Source organism: Podarcis erhardii (genome assembly GCF_964252035.2).
Source record: "Podarcis erhardii genome assembly, chromosome: 6".
NCBI classification, from domain to species: Eukaryota; Metazoa; Chordata; class Lepidosauria; order Squamata; family Lacertidae; genus Podarcis; species Podarcis erhardii.
In genome coordinates, this window is record NC_138510.1 from 35,490,794 (window position 1) to 35,516,754 (window position 25,961).

Sequence of the window (25,961 nt, forward strand, 5' to 3'; positions counted from 1 at the left end):
TTCATTTGAAAATGATTGAGAATACAAATGAGTTCTGTCTACTCAAAGTCACCCAAGGCAACAGAGAGATTAAAAAACCCCTAATAAAAGTGATTACAGTATGAAGTAATTAAAATATAATATAATCATAGAGGAGGAAGATCCAAACATGAAAAACTCTTGAATAATATTTATCAGTTGTCCAATAACAATAGATCTCTGAGCAATGTCCACAAATAATAAAAAAGCAAAGAACAAAATTACGAGTAGCAAAAAAAAAGTAAGCACACCTTGCTGCTGTTGTATTACTACTAGAATAATGCCAGGGTGACAGTACAGGGAAGTAAAGGTTAGTTTAAAAAACAGCCACACTGCTAAGAAGTTATTTGCATGACCTTTTCACAGATCAGAAAAGTGCTGGGTGCATAGGCACATGCAAGCATGCTCATGCACACACATGTACATGATAAAAAAATTCATATCTGCTCAAGGCTGTTAATGAGGTTGAGTCTTATTAAAGCCGATAATGTTCTGGTGGGCAAAACTAGTGTCGCCTGAGGGTGACTTTAGCAAGGGAGGAAGGATGTTGGTGGACCAAGCAGTCAACATCTAACTTCCAATATGTACAATCACCTGCTGTCAAGTCCCATTACTGCAGATAAGGAACATACACTCTTTACTTCAGCAACTGCCAGCTTTGGAACCAAGTGCCATCACTCTGGGGGTTAGTTTGGCCAGACACTACCAGTTTTTCACTTTGCTGCCAAAGCTTGGATATTTAATGAATACAGTTAAGGATATGCATAGGTTCTTAACTGTGGATCTGTTTAATTAAACAACTGGCAGATTTTTGAGATGGGCAGACCAGAACTGCTACTTAATGTTAAATTCGGAGGCATCACGTTACTTATATAATCTGTGCCGCCCATTATTTTGTGAAAACCACTCTCCTTTGATGTTAAGGTTGGAGTCAGACATAGGGCCAGCAACAAAATAATAAATCATCCAAGACCAGTGAAGTTAACTCTTTATTCAAGGAAACATTCCACAGCTCTAGCCTGCAAGGACTGAAGTTCCCTGCCTTTCTAGTGCCCACTAGGACTCCTTCTCTCCAGGGTCTTTCCCATGCAGTTTCAGGCTCTGCTGGTTTCATTTCTTGGCATGTTCTAGGAGACCAGGAGAGGAGGGGAACTGGTTGCAGCAGGAGAGAGAGACTGAGACTCCTTGGCTTCTACAGCATCCTTCCTGTCTCCACCCTCTCCAGCCCTGGTTTCTGCCTTGGAGTATGAACTGTGCTCTGCCGCAGCCTCTTCCTGTTCACAAAACCCTGTCACCTTTTCTCCTTGCAAACCACCTCCTCCCAATCTGCTCCTTCTCCCTCTGACCACTCGTCACTGTCCCACCCCAGTCCCCTGGCTCTGAGCCCAGTGGCGTAGCGTGGGGGGTGCAGGGGGGGCGGCCACACTGGGCGCAACATCTGGGGGTAAGGGTTAGGGGGCGCAAATTACTTGCCTTGCCCCGGGTGCTGACAACCCACGCTACGCCACTGTCTGAGCCTCCCCCTGGGGTTTCTCCGGCTGGTGGCTCCTACCACCTCAGCCAGCCTATGGCATTTGAGCAGCCTTGACCAACCTTGCCCCCTCCAAAAGTTTCTTCTACAACTCACAACAGTCTCAGACATACCAGAGAACGTCAGGTTGGTGAAGTCTGCTACCACATGTGTCTCAATAAACATAGCTGTAGGCACACCTGTTCTCTCTAGCTATTGGTGGCCAGTTTAGATTTTCAGCATTTAGTTTCTTATTGCATTGCTGTATAAATTGCTGTTTTCATCTGATTGTAAACTCTCTTTGGAGTTGCTGCCTCTGAATGCCTGCTGCTGGGAGCCACAAGTGGGGAAATGGTGCTATTGTGCTGAGGTCCTAGGGTTATTAAACACCAACTTTCCTTTTTTGCAGCCACCAAGTTGACATTTCCAATGAGTGTCCTACAGCCATAGCCAATTTAGTACTCATCTGTAAAATTGGCATTTAGCTTACACTGAATCTCATCAGACTCCTTGTTTGGAGAGACCCTTTTGGAAAACTTCAGAATGTGCCTGGGATTTTTGGATATGTAGTTTGGTGTGATCTACAAACTTGTCCAGTTTATTGTTCAGGGCTGGCCCTGGTTAATATAGGAATTAGGTAAATAACTTCATTTGCCATGCAGAATCTTGAGGGACTCCATTCCCCTGTGCTGTGAAAACTGTCACTTTAAAAAACAGGAAACCAAAGGCAGGAATAAAGAAATGTTCAGTCCGTAAATCAAAGATTTTTAGAAAATCCGTATCTGTCTATATGTTTGTTAACACATTTAAATAATTTTAAGACTTGTGTTACACTGCATTCCTTCCAACCCACTGGAAATAAGGCTTTTCGTGTATGATAAATTAATAGTCCAGCAGTTGTGTTCTTTAAGAAAACAGGGGTTTATGCCATTACTTTTTAATTTGTCTAATATTTCATCACATCTATTTGACATATTTCTCCAGCTGCACTGCCTGGCAACACTGGTTCAGAGGTATCTTCCCAGCATCTTCTCCAGCAAAAACTAGCCAAATAATTTGTTTTGTTTCCCTGCATTATTTCAGGATTCCCGTTTTCATTTTTCTAATGTATTTCCTACTGCATATACAGCGTTCTGTGTCTGCTGCTTCTGGGTGAAAAAGAATCAAATTTATCTCAATTAGGTTCTCACCAATTATCTCCCACTCCTGCAAAACACTGTCTCTGATGCTGCTAACCCTCACCTATGACATACTCACCAGAGGTGCATTTACATAACCCACCCCACCTTCAGCTGCATTTTGCATGCTCTCCTATTTGTGGTTTTTGCATTCAGCTTGGAAAGCTTCCTCATTTGCTTTATTACAAAACTGGCTTTAAAACAAGAGTCAAGCTCTTGCAACAGATGCCCTGCTATGCCAAACCTTCAATGAACTGTGAGGGGTAAGGGAGCAACCCACTAAAAACTGGTGAGAAACTCAGCAATGGAAAATGCTAGCAATAGGCAGGAAAACTCCTTCATAACCCTCAGGCTTCCCCCTCCCCAAGTGCCACAAGGCGTAATTAAAGAGGGCCCACCTGGGCTGGGATCGGAGGCTTTCATTTCTGAGCTGCCATTGCTTTGAAAGCAATGATTACTTTAATACCACTGCTGATTACATAAGGGATATCATACAGCAGGGTGTGGTGTTCTGGGAAAGAACTACAAGTCCTAGGAAAGCAAGCAGCCACAAGCAACGCCAGACATGCTACTATCTCCCAGCAACTCTCTTGCTGATCTTTTTCTCTTTCTAAAGCACACTGGTTTTGTGACAGAGAGGATGGTTTATATATACTGTTCTGTCCTGCTGTTGTAGCACACGGGCTGTAAACTTGGGTTTTAGTGTGCCAGATGGCTTCTGACCAGCAGCTATTTTGCAGCCATTGCAGTGACAAAACTCTGAAAAATCATATTTTCAAGGGCATGGCAAAACACTAGGCATATCACCAGAAGATGGGATAGTTCTGGAAAGCAGGAGATAATGAACCCATCTGACTATCTGCTCCAACAGGCCTCCCCGTAATGGTGAACTCCTGGGAGGTTCTTCCATTTGCTAGCGAACAATCATGGCTGCACTCCATTTGACTAAAACTCTGAAACAGAAACATTATAGAGCTGCTACAGAGCTCAGTTCCAGGGCCAAATAATTTCTTAGGCTATCAATGCAAAGACTGTTGTTCTTCTACAGCATAATAAATTATCCCACGTGGAGACCGCGACAACTGATAATCCTGTCTGCTAGAAGTGAACATGAAAGGCAGCTCATTTATGCCTAAAAGAAGCAGCCACTTTTGTTATCAGCCTGACCCTATACAAGCTGACTTAGAAGTAAGTATCTCTGAGTTCAGTGGGACCAACTCCTAAGAAAGTCTGTAGAGGATTGCAATGCACAAGCCCCCTGAACAATCTGGGGCTTGTTGTAAGTCGTTTAAAATGTACTATAAGTAGTACTGCTATCAGGGGCATGGTAAGCAGGAGCCTTCTAAAGGACACAGTGAGACCAAAGAATAAAGCAAGTTTCATAAAATCGCTATTGGCCCTGTTATGGCAAGGATAACATCAAATGCAGAACCCCACTGTCACAAGGAGCTTAGATAATATGGGTTTTTTTTTCTTTAAAAAGTAATAAACAAATTGTTACTGATTTTTGTTGTATGAAAATTCCTAGTAATTGTCTTTGGGAAAATGCAGTTCTTCCCCCCCCTGTAGGTGCACCATAGCTCTAGCAAATGCCTTCTGGAAAGAAACCCTAGCTTGCTTGCAAAGCCTGGACACTGGCCATGATAACACATGGTGATAAACAATTTAACGTGTGTGTATGCGTATGTTGTTAAACCATCCTTTTAGAAGTGTTTTAATTTTACTTTTTACTTTCTTTAGAGGCCGAGTGCTCCTCCAAGGAACCACTCAACCATGGGAGTGTTCACCTAGCCCTCAAAAAGGAAGATGACAAGTCCCAGCAATACCCCACCATTTTCTAAATTTTATGAGTCGGATGTGCAACAAAATGATGTGGTACTGAGAGCCCCTGTTCAGTATTCCATACAATCATGTCTTCTTCTGGGGTATTCAATTCCCCTGCCCACCTAGTTTGCAGGATTCCACCTACCTCCCACCCAAAAAGACACTCAGCATTCTGTTGTGATTTGAGTATTCTCAGTCCTCCAATGAACTGGAGATGTTTGTAGAGGGGGGTGTCCTGTTAGGCGCCCCCCCCAAATATTTTTTGTACTTCTGTAAATCTTGGAGTTTCCCCAAATATTCTCTTTTGCATCGATTTTGCCTATAATTCTGGCCAGTGGCCTAGTTAGCCACTTGGGTGCCCGGGGCAGGGCACACACACGAGATGCGGCAGGGCGTACCAGAATTCCAGTGCCCAGGCCCCGTTCCACTCTGGTGCTCTGCAAATCCGTGTTGCTTTTTTGAGCAACATGGAACCTGCTGGGAGTACACCTGCCCCCCCCCCCCGGCTGTAGAGCCTGCAGGTGCCCGAGCCACCACATCACTCCCAGGAGAGATGTGTGGCTCAGGTGCAGTAAGTGCTGCCCCCCCCCCCCCCGATTCTGTGGTGGTACTCACCAGCTTTATTTACTATCAGAAGGAATGCTAGGGAAATGCTCTCCCCTCGCTAACATGGTGTGGATCTTTCCCTTCCTAACCCTTGTAAAAACCCATGGTTTGTTGGTAAAACCCAACAGGTTACCCCCCCCCCCACACACTATAAAGCGTTTATACAATATTCTGCTGTTGCCAATGGATTAAGGCTAAGGTAAAGATAAGAGCACACACTGGCTTTGATCATTATGTTGATAACCCCCAAGAATTAACAAGCAAAGCCTCAAACGTGGATGCAGAAGTTTAACACTGATTTTACCGGTGTCTCTTATGGGCAATAAAACTTTTTGTATAAAGTATGAGACCACTTCCCCCAGCAGTGTTGAGGAGGATACAACTGTCCTATCTTGAAATTTATATACCAACCATACACTACTGGAGTTTTGCAGTTCTTTTTTTTTAATTCAGAAAAAAATAAACTTTACTAGAAAACAACAGTGGGTGGAATTCAAAGTAGTGTCAAGGAGGTCGCTCCCATCATTGCAAGCATTTCTGCTTCTCCCTCCCCTCCCCTGCCCTACACACTGTTAGGGGGTTTTTCCTCACCTCCCAGTGCCAATTTGTGGAGGGGGGGAAACTGAGAGAAGCCCTTTTGCATTAGCAGATGGGCTTGCACCGGCTGCTGCTAGTTCTGCTATTCCAACTGCAGATTTGCCTTCCTTGTTATTCCATTTTGTGTCTTTTCCTTTTCAAGTAGTTATCTACTTGCCAGTCGAAGTGTTGGAGAGAAAGTTGCTTTGGGATGTTGAGCGGAGATAAATCATATTCCTGAAGGAGACCTTGGGGAGCCTGTTCATCGACAGGCTGGAATGTTACATCTGCTGGAGAGGCGAACGGGTCATGTGTATCAATCTGAGCAGCATGTGATGTTGAGGGTACATGGTTCTCCAAGGCCAGATTCCCCATACATTCACTGCCTACAGAGGAACAACGCGTTCTTTCTGCATCCCTTTCAAACCAGGACAATGTATTTGTGTGTTTCAGTGTCACAGTTGCCTGGCATTTTTGACACTGATTGACACCACTGCCCTTCAGCTGAAGTTTGGAAGATGTCGGAGATTCAGACGTTATTGCTCTCTGGCTCTCAAGGTTTTCTTGTTTTGCCGTTATGTCTTTTGGCTCCTCCTCAACACAGCCGGATTGAGAGCAAGGGACAGCTTTCTTCATGGGCTCTGGGCAGTTTTGCTGGGAAACCTCTGCATCACAGCCATTTTCACTCTCACTGCTACATATTTCTGGGGGGTCAAAGCAAACCCCTTTGGGTACATGGTGAGAGATACTCAGTTTCAGCTGTTTGGAGGGCCTTTCCCACTTACTGTTTCCTTGCTGCATGAATATTTTCACTGATTCGGGGACTTTGGACTCCAGTGGTGTGCAGTTTTTAGCTGTCAAGTATTGTTGGAAATACATCTGACATTCTTCTTTCTTTACCACTGGGATTATAGAGCAGGGCTTTAGCCAAGCTACAAATTCCAGCAACTCTTGGAAAGATGAGTGGTCTGAGTAGGGAACAACGTGGATGTCAGGGTGCTGGAACTTCAGCGGCCGGCTGGTAGGGAGAACAGCTATGGTCGGATGGCTCTGGTTCCAGCAATTCATATTTGCTTGGTGGATTTCTGAAAAATCCACAGCATGAATCCTACCCATTCCTTCCTCAGAGGTGAACACATCCTCCATCTCCAGCAGTTTCATAAGTTCCAGTTTCTGGGGACTTACCACAATCCAGGTGCCAAATTCCTTGGCCAGTTCCACCAACAGCGACTCTTTTCCTAAACTATAAGTACCTAGAATAGGACAAAGAACTGTAAGCATTTCAAAGGCCAGATGGCATGAGGCACAGTGAAGTTTATTCAGCAGCTAATAGTACCTTAATCTCAGGGCTTCTGATACAGCAGCAGCTTAGCTGTTACTCTGGAGTTCAAGGCTGCGTATACACTATATCTTTAAAGTACATTTGAACACAATCTTTTCCTCAAGAATTCTAGGCGCTATTGTTTACCTCAGAGAATACAGTGGTACCTCGGGTTACATACGCTTCAGGTTACATACGCTTCAGGTTACAGACTCCTCTAACCCAGAAATATAACCTCGGGTTAAGAACTTTGCTTCAGGATGAGAACAGAAATCATGCTCCAGCTGCGCAGCGGCAGCAGGAGGCCCCATTAGCTAAAGTGGTGCTTCAGGTTAAGAACACTTTCAGGTTAAGTATGGACCTCCGGAACGAATTAAGTACTTAACCTGAGGTACCACTGTAATCATTCCCAGCAACCCTTAAACTACAGTGCCCAGAATTCATTGCAGGAATGTACATGGTTTAAAGGTATAGTGTGTACATTTCCCAAGTAATTCTACCCTGTCCCCAAGTGAGTGCCTGCCCCAGTGGTTAACGATCCTTGAGCTACTAAACCCAGCTATGAATTTATCATCCAGATTTTATGGATTCACATATGAATTTGGGGGAGATGTGCTTGTAAACCTCACTTGAAAAAGGTAAGATTTCTTTAATGTCCTAAGATTAAGGATTCCTAAACTGTGGCCCAAGGACCACCAGCAGTCCACAAATCCAGGTAGTCTGTGGAATGTCTGTAAAAATACAAAATCATACAGCATTTAGCCTAGCAAATTGCAATTGCTACAACAGGCAGAAAAATCTTGAATTGGTTCATAAAGACCCTCAGCAAATTTCAAGTGGTCTGTGGGGGAGAAAGTTTGGGAACCGCTCCATGAGGTCCATACTTGCGTTCCTTTCTGAACAGCCATTGAAAATTCCAGTGTGTTAGCCACCCTGTTCTTCTATTTTCTATTCAGTAGTTTTGAAACCGTGCCTTAACCAACATAGGGATGGAGAACCTGTTCCTGGACTCCAGCTCCCATCAGCCCCAGCTAGCATGGCCAAAGATCAGGGATGTGAATTATAGTTAAGCAACACCTGGAAGGCCTTGAGTTCCTCACCCAGTTTAAGAAATGTCTTCCAAACCTATTAGGACTGCTTACCAATCTTAACCTGGTGATGGGGGTGGGCTCTGATCACCTCTTTGATCTGTTCACTGGCCTTTTGCCGGGATGGTATGACAATATCGGGGTGGCAGTTGGTATTGTCCAGGTAGAGGCTGCTGATAAGCTTTGAGTTCTTCAGAGCTGGTTCCTGTTGCAGGCTGGGAGTGTAGCGGAAATCACCTGGTGAGACACGGATGTTACGTACCCGTCAGGGGAAAGCCACTTGAAGGGTTAAAATGGAAATTACGGTTAAAGTTCCAAAGGACTAAGCTAAGGACAAAGCCAGCTTCTTTGGTTACTGTGGAAGACATTGCTGCAGCAGAGTTTATTATTAACTGTTTCTATATAAATTTCAAGTCTAAAATTATTGCTTTGTTCCCCCTTGTGAAACAACCAGAGTGGAAACCCAACCAGATAGGTAATTATTATTAACCATGTGTGGCTAGTAGGCCTGGGCAATATATCAATATACAGGAGGAGCAGGCAGAGCCAGAGCAGCAGCTGGCTGACACGTTGTCACTAGAAAGCATTCCAGACCCACCATCTCCCAGAACCCGGTGGTCCTTAAAAGTAGGACAGCAAAGAGCTCAAAGACAGAGGGCACTTAGCAACACCTGTAGAGGTGGTGATGATGATGAATGAGGAAGTGGGAGAGAAGGGGGTGGTGGAGATTCACTCAGAACAACCCCATTATCCACAAGGCTGGGTTCTATAGCCTCTCTCTGTAAAGCTTGAAATAAAAAAAGGGCTGTAAGAAACTTTCTCCCTCATCTGCCTCTGAGCTGTGACCTGCCGCAAACCACTGTCGTAAATCTATACTGTCTTGCTCTTCCTCTTCCCTGGAAGGGTCAGGATGGGAGGCTGTCTCCACCACTCCTCCTCTTCTGTCCAGCCCCCGACTTCTCAACAGACTAACATGGCTACCGGTCCCAGGATATGGAAGGCACATGAGGCCAGCACCTTGCTGAAACTAAGGTCTGCTTGCTACCTAGCTGGAAACCATGTCTTGGTTCCATGTTCCATGTTCTATCTATCTCTCTGTGCGTATTTCATATCTATATAAGGAAGTAGTTTTAAAAATAACATCTGGAAATAGGCAAGGTGTTTGTGCTGAGAAACAAATTAAAGAGGTAGCAAAAAGCACAGAGGAAAATGTTAGATGTCTCTCATCAACATACCTGTGTAAAGGATGACACCAAAGTAACCTTCAAAAAGGAACATGACAGATCCAGGACAGTGGTTAGCATCTATCAGGGTCACAGTCATAGTCTCTCTCTGCATCTCATCTAAGGCCAGGACATGGCTGTCTCCAACTTCCAGAGGATGGATCCATTTTTCAGCCACCTAAAAACAGAATGAAGGCATGGCAGAGTCAACTGTAGGCATCCCCTAAGTTAAAGTGGTGGAAGATCGCACACGTGTGTGTAAAGATCTACCTTCAGTCTAAGATGCAGAATTCGACCAGTAACCGGAGAACAATAAATAGGTCGGTTCCACGTGCTGGAAAGCCCCACTGTATGGTCACTGTGCATGTGAGAAAGAAAGAACAAACGAGCCCTCCCAGCTTTTCTGATATTCCAAAAATCCACCGCAATGGGTGTGCCTGCGATGAGAGTTCCGTTCATCAGTTCAGCTCCTGTTAAAAGAAAGGGGAAAATTCTGAATACCAAAAACAAACAAAAACCACCTCAGAAAAGTCAAGGGTGGATGGGGGCATCAATAAAACTACTAACGGCCTTAGAACTGGATTGACAAGAAATAAAAACTGAGATACATGTTTTAACAGGAATATTAAAATTCACAAATAGAGAGATAAAAAGAGAGACAGGGGTTGGGATAGTGGTGCTTACAACCTTATCCTTAAATGTATTCAGAAGTCCTACTAAATTTTAGCAGCTGGTAATTACTTAATTTTCTAAATTCAGGAGAGGTTAAGGCGTAGTTTTATCACTGCCTCCTTCAAGCAGGCAGGGACTGCCCTCTCTCACAAGTAGGCATTCATCAACTGCCCTAGACAGGTGTGCTCCCTCTGCTAGTTTTTATCAGCCACAAGGGGCAAGGGGCCAAGTGGTTGCTCGGAACAAACCAAGCATCTTGTTCACATCCTCAAGCATTACCAACTAAAACTCATCCAACGCAACAGGATGCAAATGAGTCACAAACCGCTACCTTCGGTAGCTACCACATCCTTCAGGCCAGACTGTGAGAATGAGAAAGGGTGGGAAGAGGACTGGCAGATAAGATTATAAGAATATGAGCTCCATAGGATAGAACTTTGATACAAACTAGTATGACGGCTTAACAATTTGGATTGAGAAGCAACAGCAGGTAAGATGAGGAAGCAGGATAGTTGCAAGGGGGACTGTAAAATTACAGGAAGGTACTTTACTGGAGTGATTGTACAAAGGACACCTACTACCCTTTGGAACTCCCTGCCTAGTGATACCAGGCAGGAACCTTCACTGTACTCTTTTCAGCACCTGCTAAAAACATTTCTATTTATACAAACCTACCCAGCTGCTAAGAAAGTTTTAATCTTTTTTTAGTCTCTTCTTGTAACTTTCCCAAAGTTTTACATTATTGTTAATTTTATCTTTGTAAACGGCTTTGAGGGTTCTGTTTTTTACAATCAAGCAGTGCATACATTTTAATAAAATAATACACGTTTCACATCCGGTCACAGAAACGCTTGCCCACTTCGCTCCGGAGCTCTCTCGGTCCTGTCTCCCACCCCAAAAACCAAAAATTGTAGCGGGGAGTAAAGGGAGCTTACTGTGCTACTTTGTAGGCCTTTGGCACAGAGAGCAGGGAAAGAGAACGGGCGTCTCCCTCCCGTTGCTAAAATGCTTTGCAGTCAGCGGGTTGGACCGGAGCGCCGGTACTGGAGGGCTGCTTTCATTTTTGCTTGCAGGGAAGATCGCCAGGCTCCCCGCCGTTCGGATCTCCTTCTGCACCGTCGGATCTTCCCGCCGAAGAAATCAAAACAACTCTCCCGCTCCCAAGGCGCCAAGGTATTCGTAGAAACACAGCTGCGAAACGGAAACAGGACTGCGCCACATGCTGGTGGAGACCGGCTTGCTAGGAAGCAAACGCCCCGTGTCCTACAGTTTGGGGACGCGCGCAGGAGTAGATGCGCATTTATTACCGAGCAGCCGTTTGTTCAGCTACTCGGTGCGTAAAAGAAATCTGGCTGGGAATTCCGCTGGCTGGAGGCGAACCCCCTGGGAGGGAAAGAAGGGAAGGAGGGAGCAACTGCCTGTAAGGAACAACGGGAAAATGCAGAATTTTAGTATAGCTGTGGCTTTACTATCCTTGATGGTAACAACAAGAAGGGAATATGCTTCTTTCTTGAAGCGTTAGTTTCCACCCGCCTAACGCGCCCAGAGTTTAGGCATCACTGTGCCGTTCCGCTCCCATTTATTTCCTAAAGCCTAGACCAACACAGGTAGGCATTTCACAAGGGAGAAGTCTTGCTTCTTCTTCGCCTTGAGGGCACTTCCAACACAGGAGCCTTTTTCAAAGCGGGAGAAGCCAGGAAGCCAGCGTGCAAGCGAGCTTTCCTCCGCTCGGCTTCGCGCTCGTTCCCGCTTTAACCCGGCGCTCACGGAGGCCGAAACCCGGAAGGAGTCGGGCGAGAACCAGGAAGACGCCGGCCCCTTTTGTTGGTCGGTGCGAGACTGAGCGGCCGAGACTCGCGCCAAGGTACGTGGGGAAATCGGCCGACGACCCTGGCCAGAGCCGATGTCCCGCCTCCTGCCCCACCTGGCGGCTGCTTGCTTGCTTGCTTGCTTGCTTGCTTCCTTCCTTCCTTCCTTCCTTCCTTCCTTCTCCTCTCCGGCAAAGCCCAGGGACTTGACTGCTGCGCTGGAACTGCTAGGCTTCCGAGCGCGGGGAAGGGCGCTAGCCCAAGGCGCACTTTACGCACAAAAGGGTCCCATGGCGAACTCCTGAAATCCCTAGGTAGAGCTGGGACAGACCCTCTCCTGAAAGCCTGGGGCGCCACTGCGAGTTATTGGGCTAGTTATAGAACTAGTAGCCATGTTTTGGCTGTATGGCATCTGCGGTACTTCTGAGTGCCAGTTGCAGGAGAACATTGTTTTGTTTCTTTATTATTGCATACTGCATTTACACCCCAGCTTTCCTCCAAGGAGCTCAGGGCAGCATACGCATTCTCCATTTTTTATTACATTTATATATCACCCTCCATCCGAAGATCTCAGGGAGGTTCACAAGATAAAACTGCAGGGTAAAAGCACAAATAAAAAGAACAAAACCAGAACATTAACTCCCGCCAAAACACATTTAATCTTTGCATCCCTGCAAAGTAGGTTAGGCTGAGAGAGCGTGACTGGCCCAAGGTCACCCAGTGAGCTTCCTGGATGAGTAGGGACTTGAACCTGGATCTGCCCAGTCCTGGTTTAGCACTCCCAACTGGCTCACGATTACTCCAACCCGTCTTACTTCTAAGACTGATTCCCAGAATGTGGAAGGATATTTCATGGACTAGAACCTAGGAGGCCAGGGTTAAAAACCACTCTGTGAAGGTCCCTGTGTGACTTTGTCTTGTTGAGAACCTAAGAGACTGCCTTCTACTGAGGCAGACAATTGGTCCATCTTTCTCAGTATCATCTACATACTGAGTGGCAGCAGCTTTCCAGAGTTTCAAACAGAGTTATCTACCAGGAGATGCTGGAGATCGAATCTGGCACCATTTGCATGTGCTCTATCATTAAGCCAGAGCTCTTCCCAATAGTAGGAGAGAGCTGTTGTCCTTATCTTCTGCCACCGTGACAAACAGGTTGCTGTACCAAGTTAGGCCCCTTGTTTGATCTGGCAGGGTTCTTTCTATGTTCTTACTACAGATTTCTCCACAGTCTTTTCTCCCTAGGTGTTTAGGAGCCCATCAGAGATGCCATACCTAGGCTCAGAGGATACAGTGAAGGAGCTGAAGAGAGCACTATCTAACCCTCATGTGCAAACTGACCGTCTCCGCTACAGGAATGTTATCCAGCGAGTGATCAGGTCTGTGGCCTGGACTGCTACTTGGGCATTGTAGTTGGGGTTCCCAAAATGCTGGGTGCTTTTAGTTGCTCAGATGTGTATGAACTGAGTATCTTGTGACCCTAGTAAGGCTGTTGTTGTTGCCTTATTGGTTAGTAGGCTCATACAAAAAAGCCAATTAAAACAACCAAATGCAGATTACTAATTAAACGGAAATGGAAACGAAAGAATTGGTAGTATTAAGCAGTATTTTAAATTATTCAAATAAAAAATACAGCCCCAACACAGAAATTAACCTCACCCATTGCTTGGAAATGAAACAGAAACCTGATCAGAGGGTGAAGACCTTGTACAAGGTAGCACAACTGCCTTTTTCTGTTTGTCTTCTAGTTCCCTATTCTTATCACTCTGTTATGGACTAAGTTATATTGTCCATGCTGTAAAAAACAAATAAAAATTCTGCACATACGTGCCTCAAAGTTCATGTGAAATATCACTGAACACAGTGATGATGATGATTTATTTATTGAATTTATATACCACACTATACTCAGAGGTCTCAGGGCGGTTCACAGAATAAAATCTAAATATAAAACCACAAAATACATAATCAGAATAAAAACAACAACCCAATAACCCCACATTTTAAAAGGGCATAGGATGTCAATCAAATCAACCAAAGGCCTGGTTAAAAAAGAATGTTTTTGCCTGGCACCTAAAGGTGTGTAATGAAGGCGGCAGGTGAACTTCCCTGGGGAGAGCATTTCACAAATGGGGAGCCACTGCAGAGAAGGCCCGTTCTGGTGTTGCCACTCTCCTCTCGAGGAGGAGGCACACGAAGAAGGGCTTCAGAAGATTATCTCAGGATCTGGGTAGGTTCATATGGGAAGAGGTGGTCCTTGAGGTATTGCGGTTCTGAACTGTTTAAGGCTTTATAGGTCAAAACCAGCACTTTGAATTGGCCCCGAAAACTAATTGGTAGCCAGTGCAGTTGGACCAGGATTGGTGTAATATGCTCAAACTGTCTTGCTCTGGTGAGCAACCTGGCCACTGAATTCTGCACCAGCTGAAGTTTACGAACTTTCAGAGGCAGCCCTACATATAACGCATTGCAGTAATCTAACCTTGAGGTTATACATTATATTTGCATATAATTCTTATTTTGCATAATTCTACTTCTCCTGTTCTTAAAAAGAGACTGAGATATGTACAGCCCTGAAACTCACCCCAACTACTGGAGATTCTGTTTGGGTCCCTTTCTGGCTTTTAAGATTTCATTATACCCTTTCAAACAGCATATTGCCAATTTCTTCAATTTGCAGAAACTGTCCTTTAATGGATGCAGCCCTAGGCTGCAATCCTAATCACATTTACCTGGGAGTAAACTGCATTGAATTCAGTAGGATTTATTTTTGAATAGATATGCTTAGATTGCACTATTAGTTTGGTTTTGTGATGCAGAGATCGAGACACGGATTGCAAATTGATTTATCACATTAGGCCAAATGCAGGTAAACCTTCTCTCTCCTGGAATTTTACCTGCTAAACTTGCTGCTCTCTTGTGATTAAGAACTGGTTACAGTTTATATATTGTCTGATGCCATTCTTGTTATATCTTATGGTCTCTTGCCGTTATTGTTATATCTTAGGAGTTTAAAGTAGGCTGATACTTTATGTAAACCACTTAGAAACTCTAACAATTAAGTGGTATACAAATGCTTTAACTGATAATAAATACATAGATGCTGTGCTTAAATACTTTATCTCTTATTTGCAGGCATATGACCCAAGGTGTAGATGTATCCAGTGTGTTTATGGAGATGGTCAAAGCTAGTGCCACAGTTGATATTGTTCAGAAAAAGCTAGTGTACTTGTATATGTGCACATATGCTCCTCTGAAGCCCGATCTGGCTCTTTTAGCGATCAACACCCTTTGCAAAGACTGCTCAGACCCCAACCCCATGGTTAGGGGCCTCGCCTTGCGAAGCATGTGCAGTTTCAGGTAACAAAACTATAAGTGGAGTGGTGGTGCTGCGTGTTTAGGCCTTCACTACAGGCCCTTATGGGGAATAGAACTTGTTTCATTCAGGAGTGGGAAATCTATTTCAACCCAAGGACCACATTTCCTTCTGGGAAACTTTCCTGGGGCCACATGCCCCAGACCAGAAGCAAAAATAGGCTGACCAATGATTGTTAAGTTTACCTCCGTATGTAGCTTAGTTTCAACACACACACCCCACTTTCCTATATCCAGACAAGCAAAAAGTTTTGTCTGTGTTCAAGGGTGCATCATAGCCAGGCAGAAACACTTGAGGATGGTGCAAAGTAGGGCTGCTGAAGGGTGTGGCTGGGGAGAGTCCTTAGTTCCAGATACAGAGGCCTGTGGGCCTGGGCTTCCTCATCCCTGTGGCTTAATGACATGAGCCCCTAAGCATGACCAGTCTTAAGTATTTATGAGCATAAATATGGTCCTCTCACTAGTTCTGGGGTGCAGATCCAATGCTTGATGAATGGAAAGGAGGTACATTCCCACACTGTGCTTTGTGTCATCATGAGGGAGGGGTTCTGCTGCCACAGTTCATTGCTCTGTTTGCCAGGGATTAGATGCCACTTTAATTACAAGGTTTTGTTGGGCTGGTGTAGCTAAATCAGCTTTGTGGAATTGTACCGCCAGCTGCATCTTATTAAGCAACAAGGGGCTTCAGGATTCTAAATGCTTACTATGCAATGAAGTGTGGAAAGACAAGGAATTAACATGAGAAGTAGTACTTTGGGGTGACTTTCCCCCTCAGCTGACTGAAGCCATTTTAAAGTGGTTCGTGCATAGAACAGAAGTCCATCTCCTTTTTTAAAAATGAAATCTTTTTTATTCAGTTTTACACTACACATTTAAATTAAAACATTAGACATAATCATCAACATTTAGGATTTCCCAAATCCTTAAGACTTCCCTCAACCCTTCCATGGTTTCCATTTTCAATCTTTTTCAACTGCATCATATATTTTCCTCTATTTTTCTTAAACTAATCCATTTTTACCTTAGTTTTTAGTACATTACAAGTGTTACCAAAATCCTGCCAAAGTTTTTAGCTGTCAGAAGTCCATTTCCTTGTCTTATCTAACTATTGGAAGCCTGTTGCAAAGCAGCAGTGTCTGTTAATGTAATGAATGGCAGGTTGTGGAGTAACATAAAATACACAAACAAGGATTTAGGAGGAGTTGGAACATGATGGCCCTTTAATATTCCTAGGATGCCCAGCATACAGGAGTATATCCAACAGCCAATCCTGAATGGTTTGCGAGACAAAGCCTCCTATGTAAGGAGAGTCGCTGTCCTCGGATGTGCAAAGATGCAGAAACTGCAAGGGGACTGCGAAGTGGGTAAATATGCATGCTTATTTTTCAGTCTATTTAATTTTTCCCAGACTCACACAAGAATAAAAACGGGAGCATGTCATTTTGGTGCTGTAATGCAGGGACCGTAGCATGACTGCTGTGGCATAGTTTCACTGAGCCCAAAGCCCTTGGAGGCGAGATACCACTTTAAGAATGTATTTGCCCTGGTGGTTGGAACTCTCCCTATCACCAGTCACTTGGCAGCAGTACTTTGCAAGAAGCTGGCATGCTATTGAGAGGGTTGAGTTATTTTGTTAAATGTGCATGCACATAACACCACCGCTGCTTGCAAGAGGCACTCTCCTAGGCAGATGATTATTGCATTAGAGTTGGGGAAATTCTCTAACTTCCATGCTTTTTACAGATGGCGCACTAGTTAATGAGCTATATAGTCTGCTTCGTGACCAGGATCCTATTGTAGTGGTGAATTGTTTGAGGGCACTAGAGGAGATCCTGGCACACGAAGGAGGAGTTGTCATCAACAAACCCATTGCCCACCATCTTCTCAACAGGTAGGTTCTTCCCCCAAACAGTTTGTGAAGTCTATTGTGCTTTGCTTGTAGATTGGCAGAAGTCAACTGCCCAACAATTGGTGACGTTGGTATGTCACTCAGCTATTGCCCTTCTCTTGTTGTGTGAAGTTGCGGAAATGTGTATGAATTGTGTTGTTGCTGTGCATTTGTGCTAGTGTATGTTTTTGTGTGTGAAGTAAGCCACCTTGTGGATCATTTATAAAAGGGCATATGTATTTTACGTAAGGGAAATGGGTGGTTAAGGGAAATGGATGGTTACCTTGCAAATTCTGATTCTGCTGAATAATACTCGGTTGGCAATCCAGTTTGGGAAATGGCAGGTACAGCACTGAGAACTTGCTTGTTGTGGGTCTTGCTAGGAATGAATGATTGGATATTAGCTGGGGGGGAGCATTATTTTGAACCTACGTTTGAATCTTGGGGGGATTTTGAGATGCCGTTTATAATCTGATGCTAGTAATGTAATGATAAAATAATTCTAGAATTTTCCTATGAAGGTTTTCTTCAAGCATGTGAATCATTACTTTCTTAGGCCCTTCCCCACAGTTTCTTGCATGTGTTGTGCAAGTATATGGGTGTGAAACTAACAAGTATCAGTATCGAAGGCTACTAAATCACTCTTACCTTTTTCTTAGTTCATCTCATGAGGGCATATAGGTATGGAATCTTAGTCTTCCATCCAATAATTTTGCCTTCTGAAAACCCAAATCTTAATATTTTGGGTTAATTATGTTATTTCTGTTAAATATTTGTGTGGTGTTTCGGGGGTTTTTTATATTGCAAGAGAGTTCTCTGCAGTGGAGAAGGGGTTCTATGAATGGATTCCTTCTCCCACTCACTCTGCTAGGCAAGACCAATCAGAGTAGAACATGTGGATGACTGAGCAGAAGAGCCAGCCTTGCCTTCAGTTCCTTCCTACTCAGTTCCCCCTGTTTTTTATTAGCAGCAGTTATTTTGGTATCCACCAAACTCTTCAACCTATTTTACTCTCTCTCCTTTTCAGTTCCTTTTAGGGAAGGAAGAGTAGTTGTCACACCTGCTACCGAAAACCTCTTGTTCTAATTAAAACATAACAAGTAGATAAGTTGAGACTCCTATTTTTTGCATGCCTAAATTGTAAAGTAATGTGGAAGTGCAGAATTAGTTTTCCAGCAGGTCTCTCACACTCTGCCTTACAAGTGGTGGGTAAAGATGCAAGTCTAGGAAATAATTGGCCTGAAGATTGTGGAAGCCAAGCGAAGGTATTGCAATTAGCAATTCCAATGGCCAGTGTACTGATTTGGGTTTCTTCTCTTGATAGGATGCCTGACCTAGACCAGTGGGGACAGAGTGAAGTGTTGACTTTCCTCTTGCGCTACAATCCCCGCTCTGAAGAAGAGCTCTTTGACATCCTTAACTTGCTGGATGGATATCTCAAGAGTAGCAGCTCCAGTGTGGTGATGGCTGCCACAAAACTTTTCTTAGTGCTGGCCAGAGACTTTCCGCACGTGCAGGAAGATGTACTGGTGAGAGTGAAGGGCCCGCTCCTGTCTGCTTGCACCTCTGAGAGTCGGGAACTCTGTTTCACTGCCTTGTGTCATGTGCGCCAGATCTTAGACAGCCTTCCCGGCCATTTCAGTAGCCACTACAAGAAGTTCTTCTGCTCATATTCAGAACCGCATTATATCAAGTGCCAGAAAATGGAGGTTTTGTGCAAGCTGGTGAACGATGAAAATGTGCCACAGATACTGGAGGAACTAAGAGATTACTGCACTGACGTGTCGGCAGAGCTTGCACAAGGGGCAATCTTTGCCATCGGTAAGTGAGCTAGCAGGATTCCTCCATGCAAATAAATATTCTCTAAGACTGGGTGACAGAAGGACATATGCTTTATTTTCCAACGCCTTAGAAACCGAGAAAAAGATTAAGACCCTCAGAATAGAAATAAGTGAAACAATCTGTTCCATAGTAGTTTCATGGTTGAAGTCTTGAAGCCGTGTAGTCCAAAATAACTTGCTGAGGTTTACCAGTGATTTCAGCAATGCTGCTGAAAAGACAAACATTTATTGCTTCTCTTGATAAAGTTCATCTGAGATTCTTCTGATAATACGTGGAAATGAATTCTCAACAGTATACAGGATAACATTACTCATGTTCAATGAGAACGCAACAGCACAGCCCTGTGCATGTCTACTCAGAAGCAAGTCAGTGTTCAGTGGAGCTAGTCTGAGGACTGCAGCTTTATTTAACTTTTTAGTTCTGATCTAAGTAGTTGGGAATTTGAGGGATTAGACACAACATTCAAGTCAAGGCTCATCTTGTTGGAATTTGCCCCATTGCTAACAGCAGCATTTCTCTGGCCTGTAGGGGATGTGTTATTCTTCTGAATTTTTAAAATTCTTGGCAATAACCCAATTTAGTGGTATCAGCTTCCTCTTCCTAAGTATTTATGCCCAGAAATTCTTTGCTGAGTTTTCTGCATTTCAGTTTTATTCAATCTTCTCCCTTTCTTGCTTTTCTGTTTATGGCCAGGCTACTCTGTCCCTTCTTGGCTGCAATAGAAACCCTGCCCAGGGAGCAACCAAATTTAACGGTGGTGGGCCACCAGCATCCACAGTTCTGCCACTCATGCCTGGAAAAGGGGTGGGGTAGGCAAACAATTTTATTTACCCACTGAGCTGGTGCAGCGATCAGGCCCACTTGGGCTTGATGATGCCATTGTGTGAGAGAAGCAGGGCCAGCTCAGATACAGTGGATCCTGCACCCACTCATTCTGCCCTGGCCCCAGAGATTAGCAGACCTGGTCAGAGGGACACCTCTGCCAATCAAACCGTCTCGCCCACATGTCCAGTGTGGTGTAGTGGTTAAGAGTGGTAGTCTCGTAATCTGGGGAACCGGGTTCGCGTCTCCGCTCCTCCACATGCAGCTGCTGAGTGACCTTGGGCCAGTCACACTTCTTTGAAGTCTCTCAGCCCCACTCACCTCACAGAGTGTGTGTTGTGGGGGAGGAAGGGGAAAGGAGAATGTTAGCCGCTTTGAGACTCCTTAAAGGGAGTGAAAGGCAGGATATCAAATCCAAACTCTTCTCTTCTTCTTCTTCTTCTTCCAGCATAAAGGCGATTTGGATTGCAGTGTTAATCTATGAAAAACAGCTCGTTCCCATTTCTTTGAGATGGTCTCTTAACAACCTGCTTGTGCCTCTTTTATTGAATTGTTTTTCTTGTTTGTTGCGCACTCTGATCTTGGAGCTGACTCACTTGTGCTTATGTTGTTATATTTCTGTATTAAGACAGGTATTTAGAAATACCAGAACTTCTTGTTGATTCATTAAGTTAAGAAAATGCTTACGACACCCCCCGCCCCCCAAAAAAGAGTCTTTGCCTTTTTTGTCTCCTAGAAATCTAGGTCCAGCCCCTCTAAAGAATATACTTCCAAAATATCTACATACAAGCATTATTTTTTAGAAACATCTCATTAGCAAAAAAAAAAAAAAAAATGAAATGAAAAATGTTCTCTCCTTGGTAAATTGATATTGGGATATGTGAAATTATTCTATATGGTGCTATAAAAGAGTTGGAACACATTGGATCACATTCATGATAGTAGTACTGTTTTTTTCCCTATTTCCTCCCCCCCCCTTTTATTTGTTTATTAAAGATTTTGTTGATTTACAAAAGTGATAGTAGTACTGTTGATGCATTTCAGGCAGGGAGCTAGAGCTTCATTCAGTGCTAGTCTATACATCACTGGCGGGGGTACTAATGGTACTAGTTTGGGCTACTGAGTCTGAATAGTCGGCTACTTTGTTTGGGCACAGCAGTGTTCCAGGGACACATCCCATCTTCCTGGCTGAGTGCTCAGGCACCAAACTGAAAACAAGGGCAGCTTCGGTTTGAGAAAACTAGGTAATTTTGACTGAAGAAAGAAAGCTGCTTCTTGCTCCATCTCAACTCTCATAGAGGGAATATGTTGCAGTGGTGCTACTTGGATAAAAGCTTAAGTTGAAGCTGCCTAACCAAAGCTTGGGTTGTTTTGTGGACTTTACAGGCAACATTGCAAGGACCTACACAGAGCAGTGTGTGAGGATCCTAACAGAACTCCTTGAGCTGAAGCAGGAGCGTATAACTTCAGGTAACTATCTCCACCCTTCTGATTGAGATTTGGTTTCCGCCTTACCATTCGGTGGTGTACAGAACACAACTGTGCTATCTCCATTGCAGTTTCCATCACTGTACCATTCCTTACTTGTGCCTCTTTCACGTGATCACTCTTTGCTTCCTTTTCTTCAAATTATCACGTGCTTACAGATGCTGGATAGATTAGACTTCAGCCCACATTGGCATGCTTGCAAACTGGAAAACGGTGTTTGCTGTATCTGGGTTGTGTGAAGAATTGTTTGCTTGAAATAATTACCCCAAACCATGCAGATGAAACATGAAAGTGTTCATAAAGCTGGAGCAGAATGCTATGGCCAGGATAATTTCCATATATCAGTGTTGTAGTTTTGTAAAGATTTTGTTTTTCTGGCTAAAATGTTTGTAAAAGTTAAAAATTGTGTGTGTGTGTGTGTGTGTGTGTGTGTATATATATATATATATATATATATGAATGAATGAATGAATAGAAAAGTTTACAGCAGGTGTTTAACAGATGGTGCCTGCTGTACTTCTGTTCGCAGAGCACTCCACAAGACTGATGATGCTAAAGGCTTGGTTTCTTGCTGTCAAATGGGCCTTGCCAACTCAAGGAACTTAGGCTCCCGTTACATGTTAAAGAGATCAACAACTATGACTTTCTGTAGACATCTGAAGGCAGCCCTGTAACAGGAAGTTTTTTATGTGTTTTTATGTTCTGGTGGAAGCTGCCCAGAGTGGCTGGGGCAACCCAGTCAGATGGGTGGGGTACAAGTAATAAATTGTTGTTGTTATCTTAGTGTGTATTAATCTTGCTTGCTATGGTTTTGTGTTTAACTGTTTTATTCTGGCTTTTAATGCCGTCTGTTTTTTAAGTATTGAAATTGTTACTATTGCGAACTGCCTTGGAGTCCTCTGTTTGGGCCAAAAGCTCATATAAATTGTTCTCATAAATATTTTTCTCCCCACATTGTAGCTGTAGTTCAGGTGTTCCGGGACCTGGTGTGGTTGTGTCCGCAGTGTATAGAGAATGTGTCCCAGGCTTTGGGTGGCTGTGAGGAGACCATCCAGGACAGTGAGGTAAGGGGAATGTCTTTTTGTGTCTGGCAGAGAATGGTACTGATGGAATGACTCAGTTGAGGGCCTGTTAGAGTCTTACATGAGCCACGAGAGTTGTGAAATACAACTTGGAATCTAGAATTGTCCGTGAAAACCCCTTAAGATTATGCTATTGGGAAATCCAGGTTCTAATTTCAAAACATTCTGGGATCGTATCAGCCTGCCCTCTGTCTTGTAGGAGGTCTGCACTATCTCTTCCTTGTTAGGTGAAGTGCATATATGTGGTCTATTTGCAAAAAACAACAACTATGGCACTTCAACATGTATTGTGCTCCAGAAATGTAAGCTGAGCTGCACCTGTCTTTTACAGGAATATTTCTATGTAACCCCTCTGCTTTTCCAATTCAGTCAAGGCAGGGCTCCTGATCGAACCCTTCTAGAGTTATGCATTGATCTGAAAGCAAAGGGCCAAAAGGGGTATCCTTCCACCTTTTGTTAAAGTGAGAAAGCAGGGAAGAAAATATTTAGCATTTGGCTAACTCAGAAACTGTTGGCACAGCTAGGAGCAGGCAGGCAAGACAAACACATTATTGATTCAGTAGTGTGTAAACTTAAACTGGGTGAAGGGGTAACCATAGGACAGAGTTGCATTTTGCAACGTGGATACACTTTCAGAATCTTCAAATCAAAAGGGCTGCAGTATATGGGATTTGAATTACCAGGTGAGGCAGTGTCTGAACCCACTTCACTCTGCAGAGATCTGCTCAACCCACCATTCTCTGTGACAGTCTGTGAACATTTATGCCACTAGCTCTTGGTGGTATAAGTAAGGGGTTCTAAGTGAGATAGCGTGGCCCTGTTTGTGAAGTATTCTGTTTTTTTCTCAGGGCAAGCAAGCACTGATCTGGCTGCTGGGGGTACATGGAGAGAAAGTCCCCAATGCCCCCTATATTTTGGAGGATTTTGTAGAGAATGTGAAATCAGAGACCTTCTCGGTTGTGAAGTTGGAACTGCTAACAGCTTTGGTGCGGCTCTTCATAGGACGTCCAGCTGAGTGTCAGGACATGTTGGGTCGATTGCTCTATTACTGCATAGGTAAGTACAAGCCTTCCAAGATGTCTGCTGCATTATGAAATAGGCCGATGCATCTCTCGTGAGGATGCGATGTATTGAGAATTGTCTGACAAACTCTGCAGTTCTTTAAAAATTCATAGATTTCAATGTTAGACTGGTGTACGTTGAATCATTTCTTTCCTTGCTTCCCTTACTGCTAGTATCATATACCCAGCGGTGGTAAGGGGAATCGCACACTGTATAGAGTCAGAGGTCTATGCAGCTCTTTAGCATGGAATTGCTAGGGGCTGTGATGAATAAAAAGTCTGTGTCGTGGTGAACAATAAAAATAAAACAGCGCGTCTTTATTTCATCCAGAGGAGGAGAGAGACATGACAGTTCGGGATCGTGCGCTCTTCTACTATCGTCTTTTGCAAGCTGGCATGGAGGAAGCGAAAGGGATCCTTTGCAGCCCTACATCTGATCACTCTCTGAGGTTCTTGGAAGGGCAAGCTGAAGGCTCTGTGAATGCGTGGGCCTCTGACTTTAACTCACTGGTGCCTATATATGGCAAAGAGCAATGGGCAGCCATGACAGCCAGCCGGGTTACTGGCCTTCCCCATGCAGATTCTCCCTCTGAAGATCCTACAACGGTGGATGAAGGTAATGGATTCACTTGCCTGTTCCTCTGGGCTTTACGCACTCCATTTTCTTGAATGAAAACCAGACTCTCCATTGAATGATGCTGCTTTAAGCATCTGACACTGCTTGCTTGATGCTGTTCTTTTGCCCTGCTCAGTATGGACTATGAAGTGTCTTACAGTTCTGATGTTCGTGCTGGATGTAACGTGATCTGTGTTGCCTAACTCTGGCTTTTGTTTCCTCTTTTTTTTTCAGAGCCTCTGATACCAGAAAAGGAAGAGGAGGTTCCTTCTGTCGACATCAGTTCGAGCAGCCTGATTCTCAGACCAAGCATGTGCATGTCTGCTGAGCAGTTTGAGAGGACATGGCTAAACCTGGGTTTGGGCTGCCAGCAAGCTGTTCCCTGGCAGGAAACTGTGCAGCCAGACACTGTACAGGCTGCGCTTCAGGTTGTCCATATCCAGACTATTGCTATGAGCAAGGCTGGTTCCCCGCTGTGGAAGGCCTACCTTGTTGCCCAGGATGCTACAGGCTGCCTTTTCCTGACAGAGCTGCTACTTGAAGTGGGGGCTGCAGAGATGCAAATGTTGGTGAAGCAGAGTGAAAACAAGCCAGAGGCACTGCAGGCCTTCATCTCAGTCTTGAAGACTGTGTTGGGAACAGTGGCGGGATTGACATCCTGATTCTTTCAGACCACTGATATGGGGCATGAATAGGATGAGACTTAAATCTGTTTGCGTATGGCATTCTTCAAATTATGCTGCAGCTCTTATGAACTGTTTGTACAGGAGAGGAATGCTTCCTCGCGGGCTGAGCGAGATCCAGATTCTCAGTCCCACTCCCTTATCTTGGAATATTTTGGTGGGAGCTGCTGCTTGGCTTGACACCAGAGAAGAACAAGCAAGAGGGTGGGGAATGCTGCTTGAAGAATGCTGGTTTTATGTTACTTTGGTTCCCGTAGTGGATTTGAGTGATTTTTATTTTGAGAATCTTTTGTAATCTGCTTTGAGTCCCTTTCAGAGTGGATTGGGCCTACTTTGGATAGTTTAAAGGGGTCAGCACATTCCCAACAATGGGTTTGATGCATCAATCATCTTTAAAGTGCTGAAGGATCCTCTTTTAAGACTTCCTTTTCTCCTCATTCCCCCATCAGTCTCTACTCCCATGAATTCTATTCACACATTAATGTTGCAGAGCCAGATGTTTCCCCAAAGGATTCAGAATTGATAGAAGGATGAGGAATATTTAATCAGAATGAAACGTGTACAGAAATGGTGCACTATGATAGGTGCGTGGTCACAGCCCTATGGTATCGATTGTAGAACCTTCTGCAAAGGTTATGTACATTTTTTAGCGGAAAGAATTGGTGGAACCGTTTAAATGGAAAGCTTGAGTGCAAAAGAAATGGAAGTGGGAGGGGGAATCTTCAGACCAGTTTTGAGGTACACACACTTTTGCACAAAAGTACAGCGGTCTAAATAGGAACTTGTATCTCTGGGACGGATTATCTATTCTAAGATACATATAGCCACTCTTGCAGTTTTACCTGCAAACTTCATGGCTATGATTTGAGCACAGTTTACACATGCCTATTAAAAAACATAAAAGGAAAAGACTAACCCACAAATGACTCTGGATAAAGCATTAAAATCTGATAATACAATAGAACATTACTGACTACATGGTCGGGGGGGGGGGGCGGTGTTAAAACCTGGCCGTAGGTAATGCCAGGAAATACTGAACAACAAAAGTAATAAATGACACATGGTGGTAAAATTTATTTGGGATCTTGAAAGCCTCCTCAGACTGTGCAATCATATACTTACCTAGCAGTAAGCCCTGTTGAACTCATTGAGGCTTACAACAGTGTAGACATGTATGGGATTGCATTGTTGTGACACAGAACAGTTAGTACTAAACAGAGTTCTGTATATTATAGATGGAAATTGATATATAAAATTAAACATAAATCTCTTGTTTAGTGTAC

At 44.0% G+C, this 25,961-nt stretch overlaps 2 protein-coding genes and 1 long non-coding RNA gene across 5 annotated transcripts; 1 reads left to right on the plus strand and 2 right to left on the minus strand.

Annotated features, from left to right (window-relative positions):
- Positions 1 to 1,043: 1,043 nt before the first annotated feature.
- LOC309343478 lies at positions 1,044 to 5,071 on the minus strand. The gene is made up of 3 exons (XR_014157291.1): positions 3,105 to 5,071; positions 1,527 to 2,676; positions 1,044 to 1,397 (listed from the first exon to the last, which is right to left on the minus strand). It is a non-coding gene; the product is annotated as an uncharacterized lncRNA (long non-coding RNA).
- Positions 5,072 to 5,573: 502 nt separating this feature from the next.
- On the minus strand, positions 5,574 to 11,085 carry DCLRE1B (DNA cross-link repair 1B). Its single transcript, XM_081864987.1, has 5 exons — positions 10,952 to 11,085; positions 9,615 to 9,814; positions 9,357 to 9,522; positions 8,176 to 8,358; positions 5,574 to 6,965 (listed from the first exon to the last, which is right to left on the minus strand). The coding sequence occupies exons 2-5, from the start codon at positions 9,801 to 9,803 to the stop codon at positions 5,845 to 5,847; spliced, it is 1,659 nt and encodes a 552-aa protein (XP_081721113.1). The 5' UTR covers positions 9,804 to 9,814; positions 10,952 to 11,085; the 3' UTR covers positions 5,574 to 5,844.
- A 115-nt stretch (positions 11,086 to 11,200) lies between these two features.
- AP4B1 (adaptor related protein complex 4 subunit beta 1) lies at positions 11,201 to 25,750 on the plus strand. Of its 3 annotated transcripts, none has more exons than XM_081864937.1 (11): positions 11,201 to 11,349; positions 13,053 to 13,200; positions 14,957 to 15,181; positions 16,430 to 16,560; positions 16,940 to 17,087; positions 18,409 to 18,905; positions 21,135 to 21,218; positions 22,197 to 22,300; positions 23,167 to 23,374; positions 23,711 to 23,995; positions 24,230 to 25,750. In XM_081864937.1, exons 2-11 carry the CDS (start codon positions 13,088 to 13,090, stop codon positions 24,655 to 24,657), a joined length of 2,223 nt encoding a protein of 740 aa, XP_081721063.1. In that variant the 5' UTR covers positions 11,201 to 11,349; positions 13,053 to 13,087; the 3' UTR covers positions 24,658 to 25,750. The 3 variants fall into 3 exon arrangements, with proteins under 3 accessions (XP_081721063.1, XP_081721062.1, XP_081721064.1); XM_081864936.1 differs by lacking the exon at positions 11,201 to 11,349 and adding an exon at positions 11,756 to 11,880; XM_081864938.1 differs by lacking the exons at positions 11,201 to 11,349; positions 13,053 to 13,200 and having other exon boundaries at positions 15,042 to 15,181; positions 16,430 to 16,556.
- The last annotated feature ends 211 nt before the right edge of the window (positions 25,751 to 25,961 follow it).